General features: G+C 43.2%; 1 protein-coding gene across 1 annotated transcript; it reads right to left on the bottom strand.

Annotated features, from left to right (window-relative positions):
• Positions 1-603: 603 nt before the first annotated feature.
• SERINC1 (serine incorporator 1) lies at positions 604-18,959 on the bottom strand. The gene is made up of 10 exons (XM_075087540.1): positions 18,778-18,959; positions 12,807-12,968; positions 11,249-11,442; positions 7,069-7,148; positions 6,741-6,878; positions 5,614-5,783; positions 5,396-5,486; positions 4,130-4,271; positions 3,786-4,016; positions 604-2,253 (listed from the first exon to the last, which is right to left on the bottom strand). The coding sequence occupies exons 1-10, from the start codon at positions 18,814-18,816 to the stop codon at positions 2,115-2,117; spliced, it is 1,386 nt and encodes a 461-aa protein (XP_074943641.1). The 5' UTR covers positions 18,817-18,959; the 3' UTR covers positions 604-2,114.
• Between the last annotated feature and the right edge of the window lie 1,290 nt (positions 18,960-20,249).

Consider the following 20,249-nt stretch of genomic DNA (forward strand, 5'->3'; position numbering starts at 1 on the left):
TTGTTGTGTTTGCCAGTCTTCCAGGTTTAGTCAAGTGAGCTTACTGTAGTTGTAGTACACAGCTGACTCACTGCCAGAGGTACTGCAACACTTGGTGAAGGGGCAGCTGACACTTAGCTGATCCAACATGAAGAGTGAGTTAAACTGTAACTGCCTTCCCTCTCTGCCCTCAAAGGTGCAGATTGGGCGGTTTAAGAAGCTCCCATGTGTCAGTGAAGGGAGAAACTGGACTGGAGTAGCTTCATACGTGCAACAGGAGAAACACCTTCACTAATTCTGGCACTCCATTTCCTTTTTTTAAAGGAGTGGCCACTTGTGAGAGGAGCCAAATCCCCAGCCACAGCTGTCCCTTCATCTTCCCAAGTCAGTGCCCTGTTACCCTTAGGTGGATGGGCAGGACACGGACAGATCTGTCAGAAAACTTCACACAGGGGTTATGTGTGATCTCCTGAAGAGCCAGGCCCTAACTGCCTTACAGGTGTACTTTGTGGCCCATCTCACGACCAGTGCTACGAAGCAGCCCAGGAGCAGAAGGGGAGAATGCAATACAAAACCCTACACTACTCACATCTGGCAGCGGTATGAGACAACAGAAGTCACTGGACATCTTCATCCAAATTTATTTATTTATTAATAAGGTAACAACATTTTCAAACTATTGTAAGCCGCTACTAATCCTTTTACCACCTCAAGTTCAGCTGACATGTCAGACTTCTGCAGTAAATGTCAGTGTTTAGGTGCAGAATTGAAATAAAAGCTTGGAGAATAATCAGCAACCAGAAGTAGCAGTATAGCCACCACAGTAATGGAGCAGCGTGACCTCTGCTGAAGGCTCCAGGGTCGCTCCCAGGCAGGCTGCTCTAGTCTCAAGCAGTAGCAAGTAAGAGAGAGAAATAAAGCAGCTTGCTTACTTCAGCTACAAAGCAGCAAGCACAAAAGCATTTAAGATTCCATAACTGCATAGGAACTATACAGTATTTTAATCGAACAGATTAATGTCTTGCCTCATGCCTAAATTTAGACTTCCTAGGCTCAAGTCCATCTCTGGCAATGGACAACAAGCAAAAATATCTAATACTTCAAAAGATTTCAAAATCTAGAGCCCCAAATATATTAAGAAACACTTTTGATGAAGCCTCAGCTAATGCAAGCCTCCTTTGGTTAGTGTAACTCCAGCGCTCCTTTTTCTCCACTTCTTTAACCACAATACTCAAAAAAAAAAAAAAAAATTCCTGTAAAAGGCTCACACAGTTTTCACCACTCGGCTCCTTGCAAACTGCAGTTGTAGCTTAGCCAGGAAAGAAAGTGGCACACAAAACAGCAATAAGTTACAGCACAGCTATCTCATTTAAACTACTTTAAAAAACCAATAGTGATACATAGGTGCACATTGTAAACAGGTGCCTTTAAAACATGCTTCTGAGCATCTGATACCAGGATGTTTTTCCCCAGGGTGTCTGTCCTCCTGCCAGGAACGGGACATGCTGGACCCCAGAGCACTGAGGAGGACATCAGCTCCTCTGCAGCTTCAGGTGCAAGTTTCCCCATCAACCACCTGTGCTAAGGGCACTGCTGCCCCGCTGTGGGAAAAGGCTAGGCCGTTGGTGCCGAAACGTTCCAAGATGTCCGGTAAACTCCAACAGGCACAATTTTGAGTCAAAGAGTGCTTACTCAAGACTGACTTTGGAATTGAGGCAACAGGGATCAAAGGCAGCCCCCTCTTTTGCTTGCAAAGCCTGATCTAATACTGTGGTGTTACCCTAGTTAACGCTTGCACCTTTTTTCCTAAAACTATTTAATGCAATTGAGGGGAAAAAAAACCTACTTCCAGAAGGGCTTAATCTTAGATCTAATGCTCCCGAAGCACTCGATCGAAGAGTAATCCTATGAAAACCATCATTACAGCAATTGTCACTGAGCTCAGCTAGAAAAAGTCATTTAGTGAAATGACAAGAGACATGATTCAAGGTAATCATGCAGAATAAAGCAGGGTATACTACACAGATAGCACGCATCCACGCGCTCACGTATTTACAACTGCACTATTATCAGGAATACTGTTTGTTTCAAAGACGCGGTGAAGCGAGCACAATCTCCCTAGAGAGCAGCAGGGCTTAGTCGAAGTCACGGTTTGTAAGAACCAGCGGAGCAACCAGAGTCCACACGTAGAGCACGATGCCAATCCAGCTGGAAGAGATCTTCACCCAGACAGACGGCCATTTGCTGGTCATAGTCTCATAAGAAGAATCAGGACTGTGAAAGAAGGAAAAGAGAAAAGGAGAATTTGCAATTTTTTGTTTCCATGTGACATACTTGTGCAGTAAGCCACTCTTCAACACGGTTTTCACAACAGATCATTTTCGCTTCAGCTCCCCTCCTCAAAGGACATCCCTACCATTCTTCCTCCAGGCAGCTCACACCAATCTACAAGAACACCATTTGTAAGCTGGTGTCACAGGAAGGTGGAAAGCAACAGCATCCCAAAATATATTAACGGAAGCTGTCAAGAAGCAGAAATAATTACGAGGAATTTCTAAGCAAATCTGTGGAAAGGCAGGATACAGGCAACACTTAGATACAAATAATGCATTTTACCTTGCCAAAAGGCAACATCTAGAAGAATTAATAATCTTGATGTCATATTGACCCAAGCAGGGACACAAATCAAATCCACAGCAGGACTAATACAAACACCTTTCTAGCACTGCTGTTTTGACACAAATTGTCCTTTAACAAAACATTAGAGACCATAATTTACATTTTTAAGTTCTGAAGAACATCTGTTCAAGCTGCTAACATAATAACAGTTCACACATAGGGGAACTATATTATTGCAAGGATTTTTTTGAGGGAGCAGACAATGGATTTCACTTCCACCAGAACCCGTCACAGAATGGGTGAGGTTTGAAGGGCTGAGGCTCTGGAGGCCACCAGGCCCAAACCCCTGCCCAAGCAGGACCCCTACCACCACCTAGCCAGGACGGTGCCCAGGCAGCTTTAGAACATCTCCAGAGGTAGAGACTCTACAGCCTCTCTGGGCAACCTGTGCCAGAGTTCAGTCACCCTCACCATGAAATGGGTTTCCTGATGTTTAGAGGGAAGATCCTGTTTTTCAGTTTGTGCCAGTTGCCTCTGGTCCTGTCTCTGGGCACTACTGAAAAGAGCCTGACTCTGTCCTCTTTGCACCCTCCCTTCAGGTATTTATATACATTGGTAAGATCCCCCTGAGCCTTCTCTTCCTTAGACCCAGCTCTCTCAGCCTCTCCTTGTATGAGAGGGGCTCCAGTCCCTTAATCCTATTTTTGGCCCTTTGCTGGACTCTCTCCAGTATGTCCATGTCTCACACTGGGGAGCCCAGGATTGGACGCAACAAGCCAGGAATAGTGTCACTAGTGCTGAGTATATGGGAAGGATCACCTCTCCTTTGACCTGCTGATAAACCATGTCCCATCTCTCCTTTGTCCAGCCCTCTGAACCAGGCATGGGCCCAGTGTTTACTACTTTTTAGTTGTTACAGAATTCAAGCCTCTGTCCTGTTCACTTCAGGAGGACATATTTCAGCAGTCCAATGAATCATGAGAATTGTCCTAGAAAACATGACAGGCACTTGTGAACAAGGTTGGCTGCTCCAATTTCAAATATAGTTCATTTAATATAGATCAAACAGTATACTTCCTTTGAGATGTCCCAATCAAGACCTACTCCTCCCAGCACACAACTTATCCAGCAAAAGATAGCATCGTGTATGATAATACCCCGTGCTAATAATGAGCAAATGTAAATACCTGTACCAGTTGGTAAGCGTCATCATGATATACAGCGATGCCAGGAAAAGCATGAAATGAAAGAAGGAGTAACTGTAAGTAACTCCATCCCTCTCGTTATCTATGGCTCGGTGAACATCATCTCCATCATCAAGGGCACCGTCACTCCTGGGCATTCCATCCTCTATCAGTGTTGATTCATCACTGGTCAGCATGAGCTTGTTAACTTGGCTGTTGTTGGATGTTCGGATGCTGGATTTGACAGGAGACAACACGGTACAGTTACCCAAATAAATACAATTTAGTATCTGACAATGAGAAGTAACACAAGTTAATAGGATTTCTTTTTTTTAAAGGAATCTTACCTTGAATAGAGAACACACAGCAAAAACAAAACCAGTCCTACAATTCCTTGCGCATCCCACCACTGAACTACCTGACCTTGGGTTGGAATGGTGGTGCTGTTGTAACCAATGATGCTCAGCAAACTTGGGTTACAGCGCCTATCTGGGAGGGGAAATTACGTGTGTTAGAACTTACGTAAAACAAGAACAGAACAAATACTTAATAGTACATTTCCACACTGAATGCACGGTAACAGAAAGGAACTTTGTGACTGTGACAGTCTTGAGGTAAAAAAAGCTTTTAATCTAATTTTAGCCTACTGAGTCTCTCTAAAGCAGGCAAATGACAATACATGGCATAAAAATCTATCTCTGGGAGCAGATAAAAGGATTTTACACTTATATAAGATACTCATCAACTGCTTTACTGGTCCATCTCCTGTAATTAAATGCAACAAAATAAAAATGCCCTGCATATTAAGCTTTAGAAATTCTACAGCTAGAAAACAAGTTTGACAAACATATCCTCTATAGCTGGGGTACCAGAGTCACCTCAGAGTTGGAGAAGAATGCTACAGAGTCAGTTTCGTATTATCAACAGTTCCCAACCCACAGAATCCACAGATGAAACAGCTGAAAGTAGCAGACAATCTTATTTCCCCATAATTACTGCAGGAATCAGATACGACTCATATGTATCCTGTTACACAGAAGCACAGAAGATTGTCCGCAATGAAGATAAAAGGGCCAGAGACCCAATTAAAAACACCAAGATCAATATTTGGCAGTTTATTTTAATCACCAGTATGTCTGCATTTATTTGTTTATTTTTAGAGATGCTCAGCTGTTTTCAGACACAAGAAGCATTGAAAACATTTATTAATACGTTTTTTTTAAATCCTCAGCTCAGAAAAATATAATCAGTAGCATCTCAGTCACCAGGTAAGAAGCCTGAAACTTGGCAGGGAAATGAACCTTCCAGACACCTCGGAAGAGTTGTACTCACCTGCAAGGTCTAAGCTTTAGAATGCTGCAGCCCTGCCAATAACAGGTAGAAATTCTTCCATACGATAAACATAAAATCAAGTGAAGAAACACAGTATCTTAGGAAGAACTATTTCTTCGGTATTATTACAGAAAGTTGGTGCAAGGGGAAGGAACACAAACTAATGAGTCCTGCGCCTCTAACTCGCATGCATTACAGAACCCCATTCTAATAATGCCTTGCAAAAAGGTGAAGATGCAATTTACTGCTCCCCAAAAGCCATCTCTGGCTACAACTCTTACCTGGTTCATTGGTCATAGCTGACCAAGTCAAATACATTGTATAGACTGTGATCACAGAAGACTGCAGCAAGCCGGATCTTGGCTGAGATTCCTACACAAGGTAGTCATGAAACAGCAAAGTTAGGCAACCGAAAGCCTCGGGCACAATTCTATTCTAGGTTTCTGGGACTGATAACACAGGCAAAAAACCCTAAAAGGTAACAGAATTAAAGCTATACCTGAATCTTCGGCAGAATTGACATTACAGAAGCACCAATACACAGCAGCATATTAACGCTGATGAATGTCTTGTTTTCAGAACAACCTTCTGGATGAGTGTAATAAACGTAAAACAAAACAATCGCTACTAGAGACAGCAGATAATTGACAGCGGTAGCTGACAGCAGAGCTGTGGAAAGAGACAAGAACAGAGTTAAACTGGTTAATAATGGAGAGTATTAAAATTGAAATAATATTGCATGATTATCAGGTTTTGAATATGGCATACAATGACAATCAGAGGGCAGCTCTGGGCACTGAAACGTAAAGGAAAAAGTTCTTCTCAATACTCCGAGGTGTGAAAAAGATGACAATAAATGGGAAGCCTGAAGCCATACTTGATTCTCCAGTGCTCTAACAGCAACCCAGCAGAGCAAATACGAAGGAATACAGTTACGCTACATACACTTTGGCTAAAAGTTTAAAAAAGAAACTGAAGAACTACTTCTCCAACAGAAGGAAAACCAAAACCTTATTTCCAAATTCCATCTTATTAAAAACAATAGAGCGCAAAGCAGCCATTGCATGAAGACGGGCTGTGCTGTCTTTTGAAACACCTAAATTATCGCATCTGAAACCCTTTATTACAATCAACATATCGTTTCTCCAGCGAGATCACTTGTACTCTCCTTCACTATCTTGGCCTTTCACTCAGCACATACCTTCAAAGAATGACCAACTGGCAGATAGAAGAACAATTATTTGAAATGCTTATGCTCAACATGAAGCAGGAACAGGCTAGTTCATTTTTAATCAGCGCTAAGGTGCAACAGAACCTGTGGCTGAAAAAAAAAATCCCAAACCTATAATTGCCACTTTCCTGCTGTCATAAACTGACACCCTGCTCCCAGGGGCTGGAGCCGATCACTCAGAGGCTGCTGCCCCTCTCCCTGTCCCCCCACCCCCTTATTTAACGTGACACCAAAAGGACAGCAAGACAATGGAGCTGAACTATGTCATCCGAGAAAATGATACTTACGCACAAAGCAGCCCTTCTGCACTCTGGTAAAACACACTACTCGGTGAATAACTTATTTAACATAATGCACAATGGATTTTAAAACTTGATTATAGCACAGTCCTTTACCTGCATACCAGCATCTTGAGTTTCCTTCCTCCATTTTTTCAACCCAAGATTCATTCCAGGAGTGGGCAAAGTCAATAAGCAAGACCAGCTGGATAAGAATAAAGCAGAAAGCTCCAGCCATACCTACATAAAACCACACTAAAAGAGAAATAAAACAAAACCAGTTCAGAACCATAATTTACTACCCTGTCTTAATGTCCCTGAACACAGAGAAGTGCTACAGTTACGCAGCTACAATTAAAACTACAAGACATCAGCATGCACTTAGCTTTGTTTTAAAACCAGTTATGATTGCACCACGATACCGTGGAAGATAATATTCCCTTACCAGTTGTAAATGGTCCCTCCGGTATGAAGAAAGCTCCAACACTAATTGCAAGTGCTGTTGCAAATTTAAAGAACCAGAATCTAAAGGGAAATTTAAAAAAAAAAAAAAGTCAGGCAACTGCTGAAGTCTGATCTAATTCACAAAAACTTGAAAGTACACAAAACACACATCCTTAAGAGCTGTCTCTTTAAATCACTCATTCTTAACCCACTTCTTTTGAAGTAGGATGAATATTTTATCTGCCCAAGATTTCTGTTCTCTGGAAAATTATGCTTAAACTGTGCTTGATACATTTCCCACAGATCTCATTCATGTGGCCAAATGAAGCCAGGGTGGAATATAATTGTGAGGTGTTTGGATTCTCTTTTTTTGAAGAAGGTTTTTAACTAGAGCAGTGAGATTATTGAACTGCCTGCCTATCAGAAAAATGAGCTACAAATATCCCTACCTGTTTTTAATATCAAAACCAAAAAGGTAGGAGATCTGGTTGGTGCCTACAGTGACAGAAAACGTGATGCTGGAGTTCCCTGCCAGTCTCTGTTCATTTCCTACAAGAGACATGTACAAAATGATGGATTTTTCCCACCTAACTTCAGACTCTTTAGCTCTACATCTGATGAAGATTTATCCCAACAACTAAAGCAAAGGATTTATCCTTCACAGAAAGGACACAATCAAATTCTAAGTCCCCATTCCAGTGCAGCAGCATCGGATATTCCCCCCCCCAGTAAAAGATAAGTGCTTATGGACAAACAAAACAGGTCAGATGTTTCCTAGAAAGGAGACGAGGAAGTATCTTCCACCAAAGATTTGCCAAGCTCACCCCAACTACAGCCTGTGTACAAATATACCCTGCACAGGGATCTTCAAATCAGAAATTATGCCAACAAAACTGTAAGAAGGTGAAGACTACTTTTTCTGATCACAGTGATGGGCAGCTCCAAATATAGGCATGGAACCATCTACACATACTTCAAAACTGAATATAGGACATGTACCACACCCCCGCAGTGTCAAACACTTGCATAGTTTTCAAGTTTTCTATCCCTTCCCATTTTTCCCCCTCCTTTGAACAAGTTTAATCTCTCCTTCTGGCTGTTACAGTCAGGCGACAGTGACCAGAGGAATAAATTCCAATTGTGTGGAAAAACTACGTGAGGTGACAGAAGTGTAGAATATGGGAAGAATGGACTAATTCACTTGGATGTAGAGAAGTGACTAAACCCAGTCTAAAAGCTGAATTAACTTACAACATTTACAGTGTCATACACTCCCTACTAAAACTACTTTTTGAAACCACATGTGGAATTTTTTTTTTTAATCAATATCATTCACCATTATAGAAGAACAGGTTCAAGTTTGTAGGAATTTCACCTCTCATTCCAGACTTTCAGGGACCTTAATGCTCTACCTGTACAACGTGCCTGACAGACTGAAAAAATTCTTATCTGAAATAACACCTACAGTTGGTATGCATTCTGTGCAAGCCAGCACAACCCTGTGAAGACATAATAACTGATTTCTTCTACTATTATTATTAACCTGAGGGAAGAAACCATTCCGAGTGCTGTTACAAAAGCAAAGAAGTTGAACATTGGCACTAAACCACATTACTGGGCTTAACTTGTAAACAAGTATGAAAAGTTAGTACATATACATGGGAAAACCTAACATCTGAGTATTTCTGGTTCACGTCATTGCAAGGCCACTCTCCATAATCTTCAAGAAGTCGTGGAGAACTGGGGATGTCCCAGAGGGCTGGAGGAAGGCAAATGTAACCCCTATCTATAAGAAAGGCTCGAGGGAGGAGCCGGGTAACTATAGGCCCATCAGCCTTACTTCAATCCCTGGGAAAGTTATGGAACGAATCCTCCTGGGGGCCATCACAAGTCAGTTGAAGCACGTGATTGGGAAAAGCCAACATGGCTTCAGTAAGGGCAGATCATGCTTGACAAACCTGGTGGCCTTCCATGACAAAGTGACTTGCCTGGTTTACGTGGGGCAGGCAGTGGACATTGTCTACCTGGACTTCTCCAAGGCCTTTGATGCAGTCCCCCACAACCTCCTCCTGGAGAAATTAATGTGTTATGGCCTAGACAAGTGGCCTGTGCAGTGGGTGGGGAATTGGCTGACAGGCCACACCCAAAGGGTGGTAGTAAATAGCTCTTTCTCAAACTAGCAACCTGTCACTAGTGGAGTCCCCCAGGGATCAATATTGGTCCCAATGTTATTCAACATCTTCATAAGTGATCTGGATAATGGCATCAAGTGTAGCCTGATGAAGTTTGCAGATGACACCAAATTGAGCGGGGAAGTAGACACTCCAGAAGGGAGAGCTGCTGTGCAGGAAGATCTGGATAGGCTGGAAGAGTGGGCCAGCAAGAACCTTATGAAGTTCAACAAGGACAAATGTAAGGTCTTGCACCTGGGAAAACAATCCGGGAGTGCAGCACAGACTGGGATCCACCTGGCTGGAGAGCAGCTCTGTGGAAAGGGACCTGGGGTTCTTGGTGGACAGGAAGCTCAACATGAGTGAACAGTGTGCTGCTGCAGCCAAGAAGGCCAACATGATGCTGGGTTGCATCAACAGAGATAAAGAAGTCATTATCCTACTCTACTCAGCACTTGTCAGGCCACACCTGGAGCACTGTGTACAGTTCTGGTCCCCGCTATACAAAAAGGCTGTGGACAGGCTGGAAGGGGTCCAGAGAAGGGCCAGCAAGATGATCAGAGGACTGGGAAGCTACCCTTTATCCTAGTGCTGACACTAGATCGGCTCAGAAGAGAAACTTCTGTAAGTTGCATAAATAGTACCAAAATTTCTACGGGAGAGCAGAACACCAGATAAGGGTATTGAGAAGATCACAAACACTTAAGAAGTGGATTTAGGTAAAAAGATTCCACATCATGTAAAAGATGTCTTTTATTTTAACAACAAAGAACAAAAAACCAAACAACAACAACAAATAAAACAAACCACCCCAAACCAAACCAAAGCCACACCAAAGCCACAAAGCGTTGATATGGGATGTACCTGCACCATTGTCTTCTTGCTTGTAACAACTATGCTCTCCTGAACAAAGCCAGGCAGAGGGAAAGTCTGAACTGAGTTACTGCTGCTAACAGAAGTTAGTACTGTACCTGGCCTCTTCTTTAGACCAGAACAAGACAGAAGTAAGCAAAGCAATATTCTGCTCAGTCTTAATGATCTTCTTTTCCCCTACAGGAATCATTTTAAGTTTTTTGCTCATTTTATGCTAGAAATGTTTACTCTTATTATACTGAATATAAAATAAAATTACTACTTTTTTATGGCTTAGCTGTTCACAGCTTCCATTAAATATAACCATCTTAAAAAAGTAGTAGTCTAAGCAATCACTGTGACCGCCAAGACTAGGCACCATAAATGGTTTTATGCTTTTTAATGCCGTGCCATACTACAAATATTTGCTTCTCCTTGGTTCAAGAAGCTACATTACACATAGGCTGAGCCTGGATGAAAACTACCACTTGTGTCAACCGCAAGCTGAAATTCCACTATAAATAAACTTCCATCTGATAATCCTAACCATAAAGAAATACAAAAGAAAAATTTACTGGGAAGCTCAGAAACTAAATACATAACTTGCTCCTCTTTGTGCAGTGAGGAGACTGAAGAGAAGATAGCACAGAGAGAAGAGGTATGTTATATATCTATAGAGATATAATTGTTATAGTCTTTAAAATAAAACTGTTTACAAAAGAACAAGCCCTTACAAACATCAAAGTTAAGAGGAAAGTAATTCCTAGAAGACAGATGAGGCTTTTAAATCTTCCTATTTGTTGAAGAAGATCTCAGTCGAATGAAACTTGGTACCATTATTTATCTCTGAATTTTGTCATCTTTGGACAAAATAGAATCTCTAATCTTGGGCAACCTCTGGACAGATTATTCATCGTCATAGACCAGGCTCTAAGAAGTGACAGCCATGTGTATCTTTTCCTCTTACAAAAATTAATCTGCCAAGAACTAATAACTTTGAATGCCCTCTACTACAACAACACTCCTCCAGCTACTATGAAACTCTTTGTGGAGCGGTAAGTTTGCCCAGCATGCTCAGCCACAGGCTCTATTTTCACAGTAGCTGTATCTCACACACACCCCCATAGCACCCATCTCAGCTCTCATTTCTGTTCTTACCCATTGTGCACTGCTGCTCTTGGGTCGTTGCTGCTCTTCACTTTGATCATCAATAAGGAGAAGAGAAGGAAGAACATGGCCATACCAAAGCACACACGGTACACAGCTTTGTAACCAACGAGTACATCACAATTCACATGGCCATGCACACCAGGAATAGTTGTTCCCATCCCTCCATCACAAAATCCAGGAATCTGTGATAAATACATGATACTTCAGTGACCTTAAAAGGTCTCCTGTGAATAAATACCTATTAGCAATTTATTAATACAGGATTCATTAATACTGTAGCATCATGCAACTATTAGTGTTGCTAGAAAATACGATACTGAAGGGCTATATTGTTAGTTACAATCCAACCAGAATAGTAAACACATTCAAGGAAAAAAATTCCACAGAGGCAAATTCTAAACAAAAAGAAATCTTATTAACAGTGGGGTTTTTTTTTTATTAGCTAGTTCAGAACTTCTCAAAGAAATGCAGTTTTCGCTTGTTGATCTGAATCAGGAGATAAATAAAAGACCTGGGATTTGGTAAATTTGACCTGACAGTTACTACCAGGTTCATGACATAGCCGGGAGGAAGCAGCATGCTTACACCTCTTTAAAACAGAAACAGCCTCCCCCTAAAAAGTAACATCGCCACCGATTAGAAGTATCTGTAACTTCCATATGAAACAGCTGAGACTATCCCTTCCAGTCACTACCAGGACATGAGCAACACCTTTTTGAAGTTAAATTACCCTCCAGAAGGCTGTCATTTTCTTTCCTAGGTGACTAACATGGCTCTTCCTGAAGCTCTAATGTGATTACTATACCACACTGAAATAAACATTTACAGATCAATCATTCAGGCAGAAAGAAAATCAAAAGCATGCCTAACAGAAGTTACTATCTACTAGAAAAAAAAGAAAAAATTAAAGTCAGCAAAACAAAGACTAGCAGAGCCAAAGCACATACAACCCTAGTTCAGTGAATTTATAAGCTCTCCCATATCTCAAATTATCACTCTGTAGTTTTACATGCACTGTCGTATCTTCATGTAACTAATAAACTATAAAATCCTATAAGCACTTCCTAATTTTCTTAGTGAAAAATATGCTATTAGTGAAAAATACTTTTGTTATGCATTTACAGACTTCAAAATAGAATTTTAACTAGTACAGCACAATGAAACTAGAAGACATCTTGACTGTGATTTTTTATTAACAGCAATCAAAATCAATCAAGTTCCACAAATACAAGCATCTCAATAATATATAATTTAAAACTCCACATATATAAATTACATGTTCTTGTTTGTTATAAGATTCTATTTTTTCTGCTCTGAGCTATTAAAGAAGAGGTACAACTTCAGGTCTAAATAGTGTTTTTCATCTATGCAGTGATGGCTCCACAAGTTCTTTGTTTATTTGATCTACAATTAAATTAATGGCGACTGAAGCACAGGTGGCAGCACAGTTATGTATTTCCAAATGAAACGCACACTTTCAAGATGTCATTTACAATTATCTGTGACATTTGTTCTACCAAACATGTTAGCAAAGAAGTAACCTGACCTTCTTCAGCTGCTCTTCCATGCCTGGTATTAACATCACACAGGCAACACTGACGCCAAGAAGTAAAAAGAATGCGTAAATCAGCCGAGTTATGGTGGAGTTGTTTCCACTGGGGCAGCATCGGCAGAGCAGGCACGGGGCACTTCCACATAAGCACGGTACCTGACAGAGAGGCAGAACATAAAACAAATTCTTTAAGAAGTTTTGCATGGCTAGATTTCTAAATATTTAATCAGGCTGTGGAGATCATCAGAAGTATGGATGGAAAATTACTCACTCTGCATCTCATCACTAGTGCAGACTAAGCCGCCGCAACACGTTAAGCAGCCCCCTCACAATCTTGGCAACGCTGCCTAATGCACCACTGTTCAGTGAAACTAGTGCTATGTCGAAAGTAATCATTTATCCATTCAGAAGAAATAAAGACTGGATTCAGGCTCATTTGTCCTCTTGAAATTTATTTCAGTTCAGCTAAATGAGATGCAAGGATTGCTTTTAGTTAACAACTACATCCCCCCTTCCACAGCTGCAGAGATGAAACACATACACACAGCTGCCACCTAGGTGCACTTTCAGCATCTGGCAGAGATGGGCCACAATCCTCACTGGGGCCATAAACGTTACTGGAGCACAAACAGTAGGTAAAATGGCCTAAAGCTTCGGTTGCGAATTATTGCGTATTTAGCAGCTACTCACATATCGCATAATTCTGTTAGCTGGCAAAACTAACTTATGCAATGTAGAAGTTAGAAACCGCAAGAACAAAGCAAACAGAGTACACGTATTACCATTGCTACCAAATACCAACAGCAAAAGCACATAGGAACGATGTACAGTTGTAATACTATGAGGGGAAAAAACAGGACAAAATTTACCTGTATTTAATTCTTAAAGAGAAAATTGTGGGAAGAAGGAAAGGCAGCAGATAGCACATTTTCACCGGGGGGTGGGGGAGGAAATGGGAAACCTACTTCATCCTTTTGCAATTTTCTGCCACTTGCTGAGTGACAATTCAGGAAGAGAAAGAAGGGCAAGGTTCCGCAAGTAAACATAAGCCAAAAGAGGAAAGGTACAATCAAAATGTTTTCGTTTGGTTTGGGGTGCGTTTGGTTTGGTTGGTTGAGGGTTTTTTGTTTTAATGTACAAACAAATTATTTTGCCTAGAAGACATGGGAAATCCCAGTGAGCAGTTAACAGCTAAGTTTTGGACACCACATACTTTTCGGCTAAGGTAAAGTTACCAAGCGAGCGCTGCCCTATCCGAGCTGCAACAGACCATGCAACCTCTGGCAAAGATGCTGGACTGGATGTAAAACCGAGCTTCTGCCCCGGCACACCCGCAGGGACACCTCCGCCATGTGACAAAAGCCACAGGTGCTAATCACCGCATGGAAGACACCTGGTCAGTCAGTCACATAAGAACATGACTAGTTACACCGCCACGTGACCAGTGCATGTCAATCACCCAGTATGACTGGCATGCATCAGAGAGAGTTAAAAGTTTAGTCATATGACAAACAAAAACACCAGCAATCTGCGGCTACTGGGAAGGCCCCAGGGCTTGCAGGGAAGAGCAGACAGGCTGCCACAACACTCTCGGCAGGCTTGCGAGAAGCCCTCAGGAAAAGGCTCAGATTATCCGTTCTTACAGGTTCAACTAGACCCATACACTGGACCCACAGACTGGGTCTTTTAAATAATCTCCTTGCATGCTTTTTGTACTGTGTTCCTTTCCGAGGATGGAGGAGCCAAGAATTTTCACCCAACTATGCTAGAGAATAATTTTTAAATTAGCAAACTTCACTATTAAATTTGTCTTGCTAAAGAAGTGAAACTAGGTAGAGTAGCATAAATATTTCGGTATGTAAAACATATATTGCCCCTTTTTTACCTCCTCTTCCGCTCAATATCGTTACAGCACAAAGGGTAAGGAGGTGTTGATTCCAGGAAAGGTTTCACCTCAATACAAGAAAGAAATTTTTTAAGGCGAGAACCATCAGTCAGGGCAACAACCTCCCCAAGGACACGGCAGAGTCCGCATCTCTGGAGGTTTTCAAGACGCGACCGGACGGGGTGCTGGATCCTCTCATCCAGGCTCCCTTTCCCACGAAACGTTGGACCAGATGCTCCTTCAAGGCTGTTCTGTGTCAGCAAGCAACTACATGAGGGGCATCTACGCTTAACAAGGAGGAAAATCATGGCAAATATTGGCTGAGGACACATCAGAATTTTATAGCGCTAATATATTACACTATTCCCTCCACACATAGAAATAACCTTTCTAGTGAGGAATATTTCTACTCTCTCCTCCAAAAATTACTTTCTTGAACTAATTCTGTCTGCATTAATATTTTTAAATACTGTTGAACAAAAGGTTGAATTTGGCACAGTAGAATATAAGCCTGAGCTCATCTGCTGCAGCAAGTTTGGTGCAAGGACCTTCTGGCATAAAAGTCACTTCTCTGGAGAATCCCAGTGTTAAACTGTTTGTTAAATACATAAGTAATTCAAGTAGCTTTCTCCTGGGTGCATCAAGGGGAACACAGATGAATGTATGTTTCTAGAGACAGGGGAGGTTTGCAGTGGCCAACATAAGATGACCGCCCTCCCCTCACAGAGAAACAACATGCTTCCAACAAGGCAATATACCTCATTTAAGTGTCTGAGCTCCAACACCAGCTTTAAAAACGCTTTGTCCCCCAAACAGCCCATCCTTACAAGCTGCATCATGCACATTTTTGAACAACAGACCTATCGATAATTGATATAACTTGGCCACTTCTACAAGGAATCACATTACAGTCCAAGTCTCTCTTTCTTTCAGCAAGACAGAACAAAATATACACCATTCCAATGAAATAATATTATTGTGCTATTGGCAAAAACACTTCCAACAAATAACAGATTTCAAAAAAGAACAGAAAGCATTTGGCCCATGGAATTGAGTTTATCAGCAGGAGAAAAGGACAGTTTGTGTCACTTTCTTTCTAAATTCACATAACACCTCCTACAAAACAAAAAAAAAACCTACAGTACAAACAGTAAGATACCACTACACAGACCAAAGCTTAATATTAAAGTCCCCAGCTTAGTCAGAGATGCAGACAAGGAGTTATTCTGCCATTAGTTTTGAGCATCCTTGCTTAAGGATGCTGGGTCAACACTTACTAAGTCATGACTGCATAGACCTATTGCCATCCATTCACTCTTGGACCTACCAAGCAACTCACACCCCTGCACATTTGAGAAAAATAAGCAGCTCAGTGCTGTTCACTGAGGCAAAATAAGAAAAGATGGCCCACACACCTATTCTGGGAGCAGCCAGCTGGGCAGGGAAGTTAATTCATGCCTGCTAAGCCAGTCACTTCATTCTCTCAGGCAGTGGAAATTGCAGGAGGAACACATAACAAGATGAATACTGCAGGAGAGGGGAGGAGAGAGAAGACTCCACAAAAGCACTGAAGGTCAAGTGTTACTTCCCCGATGCACACAGAACAAGTTTTTAGTATCAAATGTAATCTTCTTACTGGGGTAGTGACCAAACGATTATGTACTGAATTAAGTATTCACAAACACACTAAGCCACCCCACCGGGCCTATTCAGGTGTTAGCCACATCATCCCTACTCATATGCTTAAAGGAAGTGGTTCAGTCAAGATCTTTGCCTTGATAGAGAGTATTAAAGTGAGCAAAAGAGCAGCTGAACTATTTCAGAGAACGATGCAATAGAGGCAAGACCCAGAAATGTGAAAACAGCACTGCCTGACCTAGTGCCCATCTAGGCTGCCAGGTGAGATGACAGTGCTCTTAAGGCCTTCCCCCCATCCCAACCCCTATCTCTGACAGGCTCATCTTTGCTCTTAAAAACACTGACCCGATACATGGCCTGACCAGCGCGCGGTAGGGCAGAGCTACACCCAGCAGTAACACCACACAAAAACCCCAGAAGAAGTAAGAGTACGGGGCCAGGTGCCGAGGTCAGTTAGCCAGAGCAGCTCTGCGCGGCACAGCGACACGGCCTTGCAGAGAAGCTGCACAGCTGAAGCAAAGCCGGCACCAGTGTCCTCCCAGATGAAAGAGGAGGAAGTTTCCCTGGCCATGGCACAGCCCTTGCTAGCACAAACTCCGCTACACCTGGCTCCCCTGCTACCTCACCCTCACAGTTTGCTTCTCTTTCAGAGTCACAAACGGTGTTTATACTGACATATCCTTAGAGACCTAAACAGACAGGTTTCTCCTGTAAGAGCTACCCCATAGGCTTTAAGTGCCGATTAGCTGTGGTTTTAAATGCAGAAAGGAAAAGCAACACTTTAAAGCCACTGGGGCAGGCAGGGAAACCCAAAACAAAAGAAAACCAAGCTGATTCATTTAGGTACTTTAAAGGAAGGGATGGGGGTTAGTTACCCACAGTAAATCTGACTTAATCAAGATTACATGCTCATGTAAATGATTTTATCTAAAAGACCATTAGCTGAATATCTCTGTACAGAAACAAACATTCAAAGGCAAGAGCAAGTGTACAGGGATTCTTCATGCCCTACAAACACCAGCCAGTTACCAGAAAGGCTGTTTATGCACTTGAAAATGCAGCATACATTAACTCAAATATTTTAACTAAAACCTACAGTTACGCTGTCACTTATTATTTGACAATAATTAAAAACGTTAAAGGTAACTATATTCAGCTAGTAATTACAGCCTAACTGGCTAATCTATTAAGTAGTGTTTAAAATGTTAATTAAAGCAAAATGAACACTGACAGTACTTCGTTAGCAGGATATGATCAGTGGTCTCGGCACTTTACAGGCATATCAGCCTGGAAGCTTAGTTTATACAGATTAACCACTTCTATGATAATTTCATAGAATTAGTAGAGGAGATTAAGGAGTTAAGTATCACCTCTCTACTTAAATATCACTCTGTACTAGTGGAACCAAAGTTCCTATACACTGATAGCACAAAAGACAGGAGTTTGAACTAGTATGAGATTTTATGATTCGATCTATTTTATGACTCGATTTACGATATTAAACCATTAAATTGCGTGTGTGAACTCCCGTTTAAATATACATAATTTCATTTAATCCAAGTATGGCACCGCGTCTTTGGTATGGAAAATTCAGGTTTTCCTAACCCAACTGACATTTTCGACCCAAACGTCTGAAGAGTCTCAATCCACCTGACCGTGTCTATTTGCACAGGGACCAGATTTGGAAAGACACATCACTTGAGGATAAAACAGCAACGCCTCAAGTGAGAGGAGGCCTGCCATGCCGGATCTCTGCGTTTCTACGCACAGCGCTAACAGTTTTAAGCTCATCTCAACTACCGTTTCCCATCAAGAACAACGGCCTGACGACGCTCGGCGCGGCGGCGGCACCCCCCGCACCCCCCCCCGGGGCGGCGGCAGCAGCGAGGAAACGATGCCTCGGCGAGACAAAGATGCTACAAAGGGCGGAGCTGCTCAAGACAAAGCCGTACCAAAGAGGAATTAAATGCGATCGTTAGGATCAGGGGAAGAGGCGAGTTTTACTCTTCCCGAAAGAAACGTCGAACTTCATCAGTATTTAATCAGACATTGACTCCTGCCACAGCCCTGGGGAGGGGGATTCCATCGGAGGCGGCGCCGCCCGCCCCGCAGCAGCGGCGCGGCCCCCCGCGTCCGTATGAAGCGCCCCGCCGAGGGGCTGCGGCGGGCCACGGGGAGGCCCGGGGGGGGGCGGGGAACGACACCGGGGCCCGCCCCCGCCAGCCCCGCCGCCGAGGGGTCCCGGGCTCGGGGGGACGGGGAGAGGCGGGGGGGCCGGGGGGGCGCCTGGGGAGACGGGAAGGCAGTGCCAGGAGCGCCCCCGCCCCCCCCCGGGAGACAAAGGCCGGGGAGGGCCCGGCGCCGGCGGGGGGGCAGCCCCGGTCCGGAACCGCGGCGGAGCGGGAAGGTCAGGGAGCCGCCGCGCCGCCCGCCACACCTTACCCAGCTCGCCAGGGAGCAGAGGCCCAGGACGCCGCCCATGGTCCGCGGCGGGGGCCGGGGCCGAGGCCGGTCCGGCTCGGCTCGGGCTCCTCAAAGATGGAAGCACCGCGGCCTCTCGAGGGGGTTGTTTACTGCTCCCAACAGCGCTTCCGGCTGCTGTGACGGCAGCCGCCAGCGTCACTTCCGCAGGGAGGCAGGGGGTGGGGCGGCTGCGGACGGGGACCGGGCCTGGGGCCAGGTCCGGGTCTAGGTTTAGGCTTAGGTCCAGGTTTAGGCTCGGGCTCGTCATCCCCGAGTTTGTGGCTGGGCAAGGTGCTGGCCTGCCCCGAGCAGCGCGGCTGCGGCTGCCTGCGTCGCCGCCGCCGGGTGTAGGTCACTTCCCCTGATGGGTTAAAAGGATCTGAAGTGGTTAAGAGTTGGCTTGTGCTGCGTCCTGGCCTTCCCACCCGTGCCTAAACCCGGGAGTGCCAGAGCATGAGAAGATGCCGCCGGGAGCAATAGGGTGGCGTCCCTGCAACAACCCCAGTGCTCGCAGTGCCGCTTCCCAACACCTCCAGAAATCTGGGCTGGAGCTGGGTGTCCGTAGTCTCCCAACTTCCCTGGGCAGCACTAAAGGGAGGCTTCATCCCATAAAAACTGTATAAAACCATGCAAAATTTTCACCACATCAAATCTCATTAGGGACCTTGTTTCTTACAACAACTAATAAGAGCATTGAGCCTGCAGGACCCTCTGGCTGTTGTCATGGTACTAAGAAGAAGATGAATGTAGTCCAAAAAAGTCCAAAAAAGAAAACAGCCCAAAGAGAAAAAGTGTTCCTCAAAAATTTTATAAAATAATTGGACAATTGGTGAACAGAAAATGTACATTTTATTAATACAGACATCATAATACTGAGGATACTGTCTCAGCTGAAAAAATACAACCGTTTCATCTGTCAAATGTGTTTTAATAGCCAAAAGTAGATGCTTAAGAAGGATAAATAATTAAATTTATATATAAAATACTTAGCAGTATGGGGCAGAACATTTCATATGGAGTAAACAATATGTAACTTAGTTTTACAAATGAAGAAACATATTTTACTCTCACAAGTTTGTTTTCTTACTAACCTATGAAGTGATTATAGTACCACATACTGAGCTACGGCTCAGGCTGGACTTACCGATGAATGTTGCCCAATCTATAATTGATTTTAAAGGCAATTCTATTTTCAAAACCAAGATCAAATGTGAAAAGAAAAAGCTAGAGGGAAACTTTTGCAGCCTGAAGGTTTAATGCTGTCATTGTTCTCCAGTGATAAAAAAGGGAATGGGAATAATTAAGGAAATGGTTATAGCTATTGGTTTGAAAGGTGAGTACACAGAATGAGTGGACATTGAAAGCCAAACTGAAATAAAATGCAGCATGCTTGTCCTTACCAAAAAGTTAAGAAAGCTTTTGAAAGTCTCCATAAAAGTAAAAATGTTGGT

This window comes from Phalacrocorax aristotelis, chromosome 3, assembly GCF_949628215.1.
Source record: "Phalacrocorax aristotelis chromosome 3, bGulAri2.1, whole genome shotgun sequence".
Classification (NCBI taxonomy): domain Eukaryota; kingdom Metazoa; phylum Chordata; class Aves; order Suliformes; family Phalacrocoracidae; genus Phalacrocorax; species Phalacrocorax aristotelis.

Coding starts and splice junctions, on each gene's coding strand:
- SERINC1 (XM_075087540.1), bottom strand. CDS start 18,816: ATGGGCGGCGTCCTGGGCCTCTGCTCCCTGGCGAGCTGG. Junction 7,149..11,248: donor AGAGCAGCAGTGCACAATGG/GTAAGAACAGAA, acceptor ATTTCCCTTTAG/ATTCTGGTTCTTTAAATTTG. Junction 4,017..4,129: donor CTGTGTGTTCTCTATTCAAG/GTAAGATTCCTT, acceptor TGTCAAATCCAG/CATCCGAACATCCAACAACA.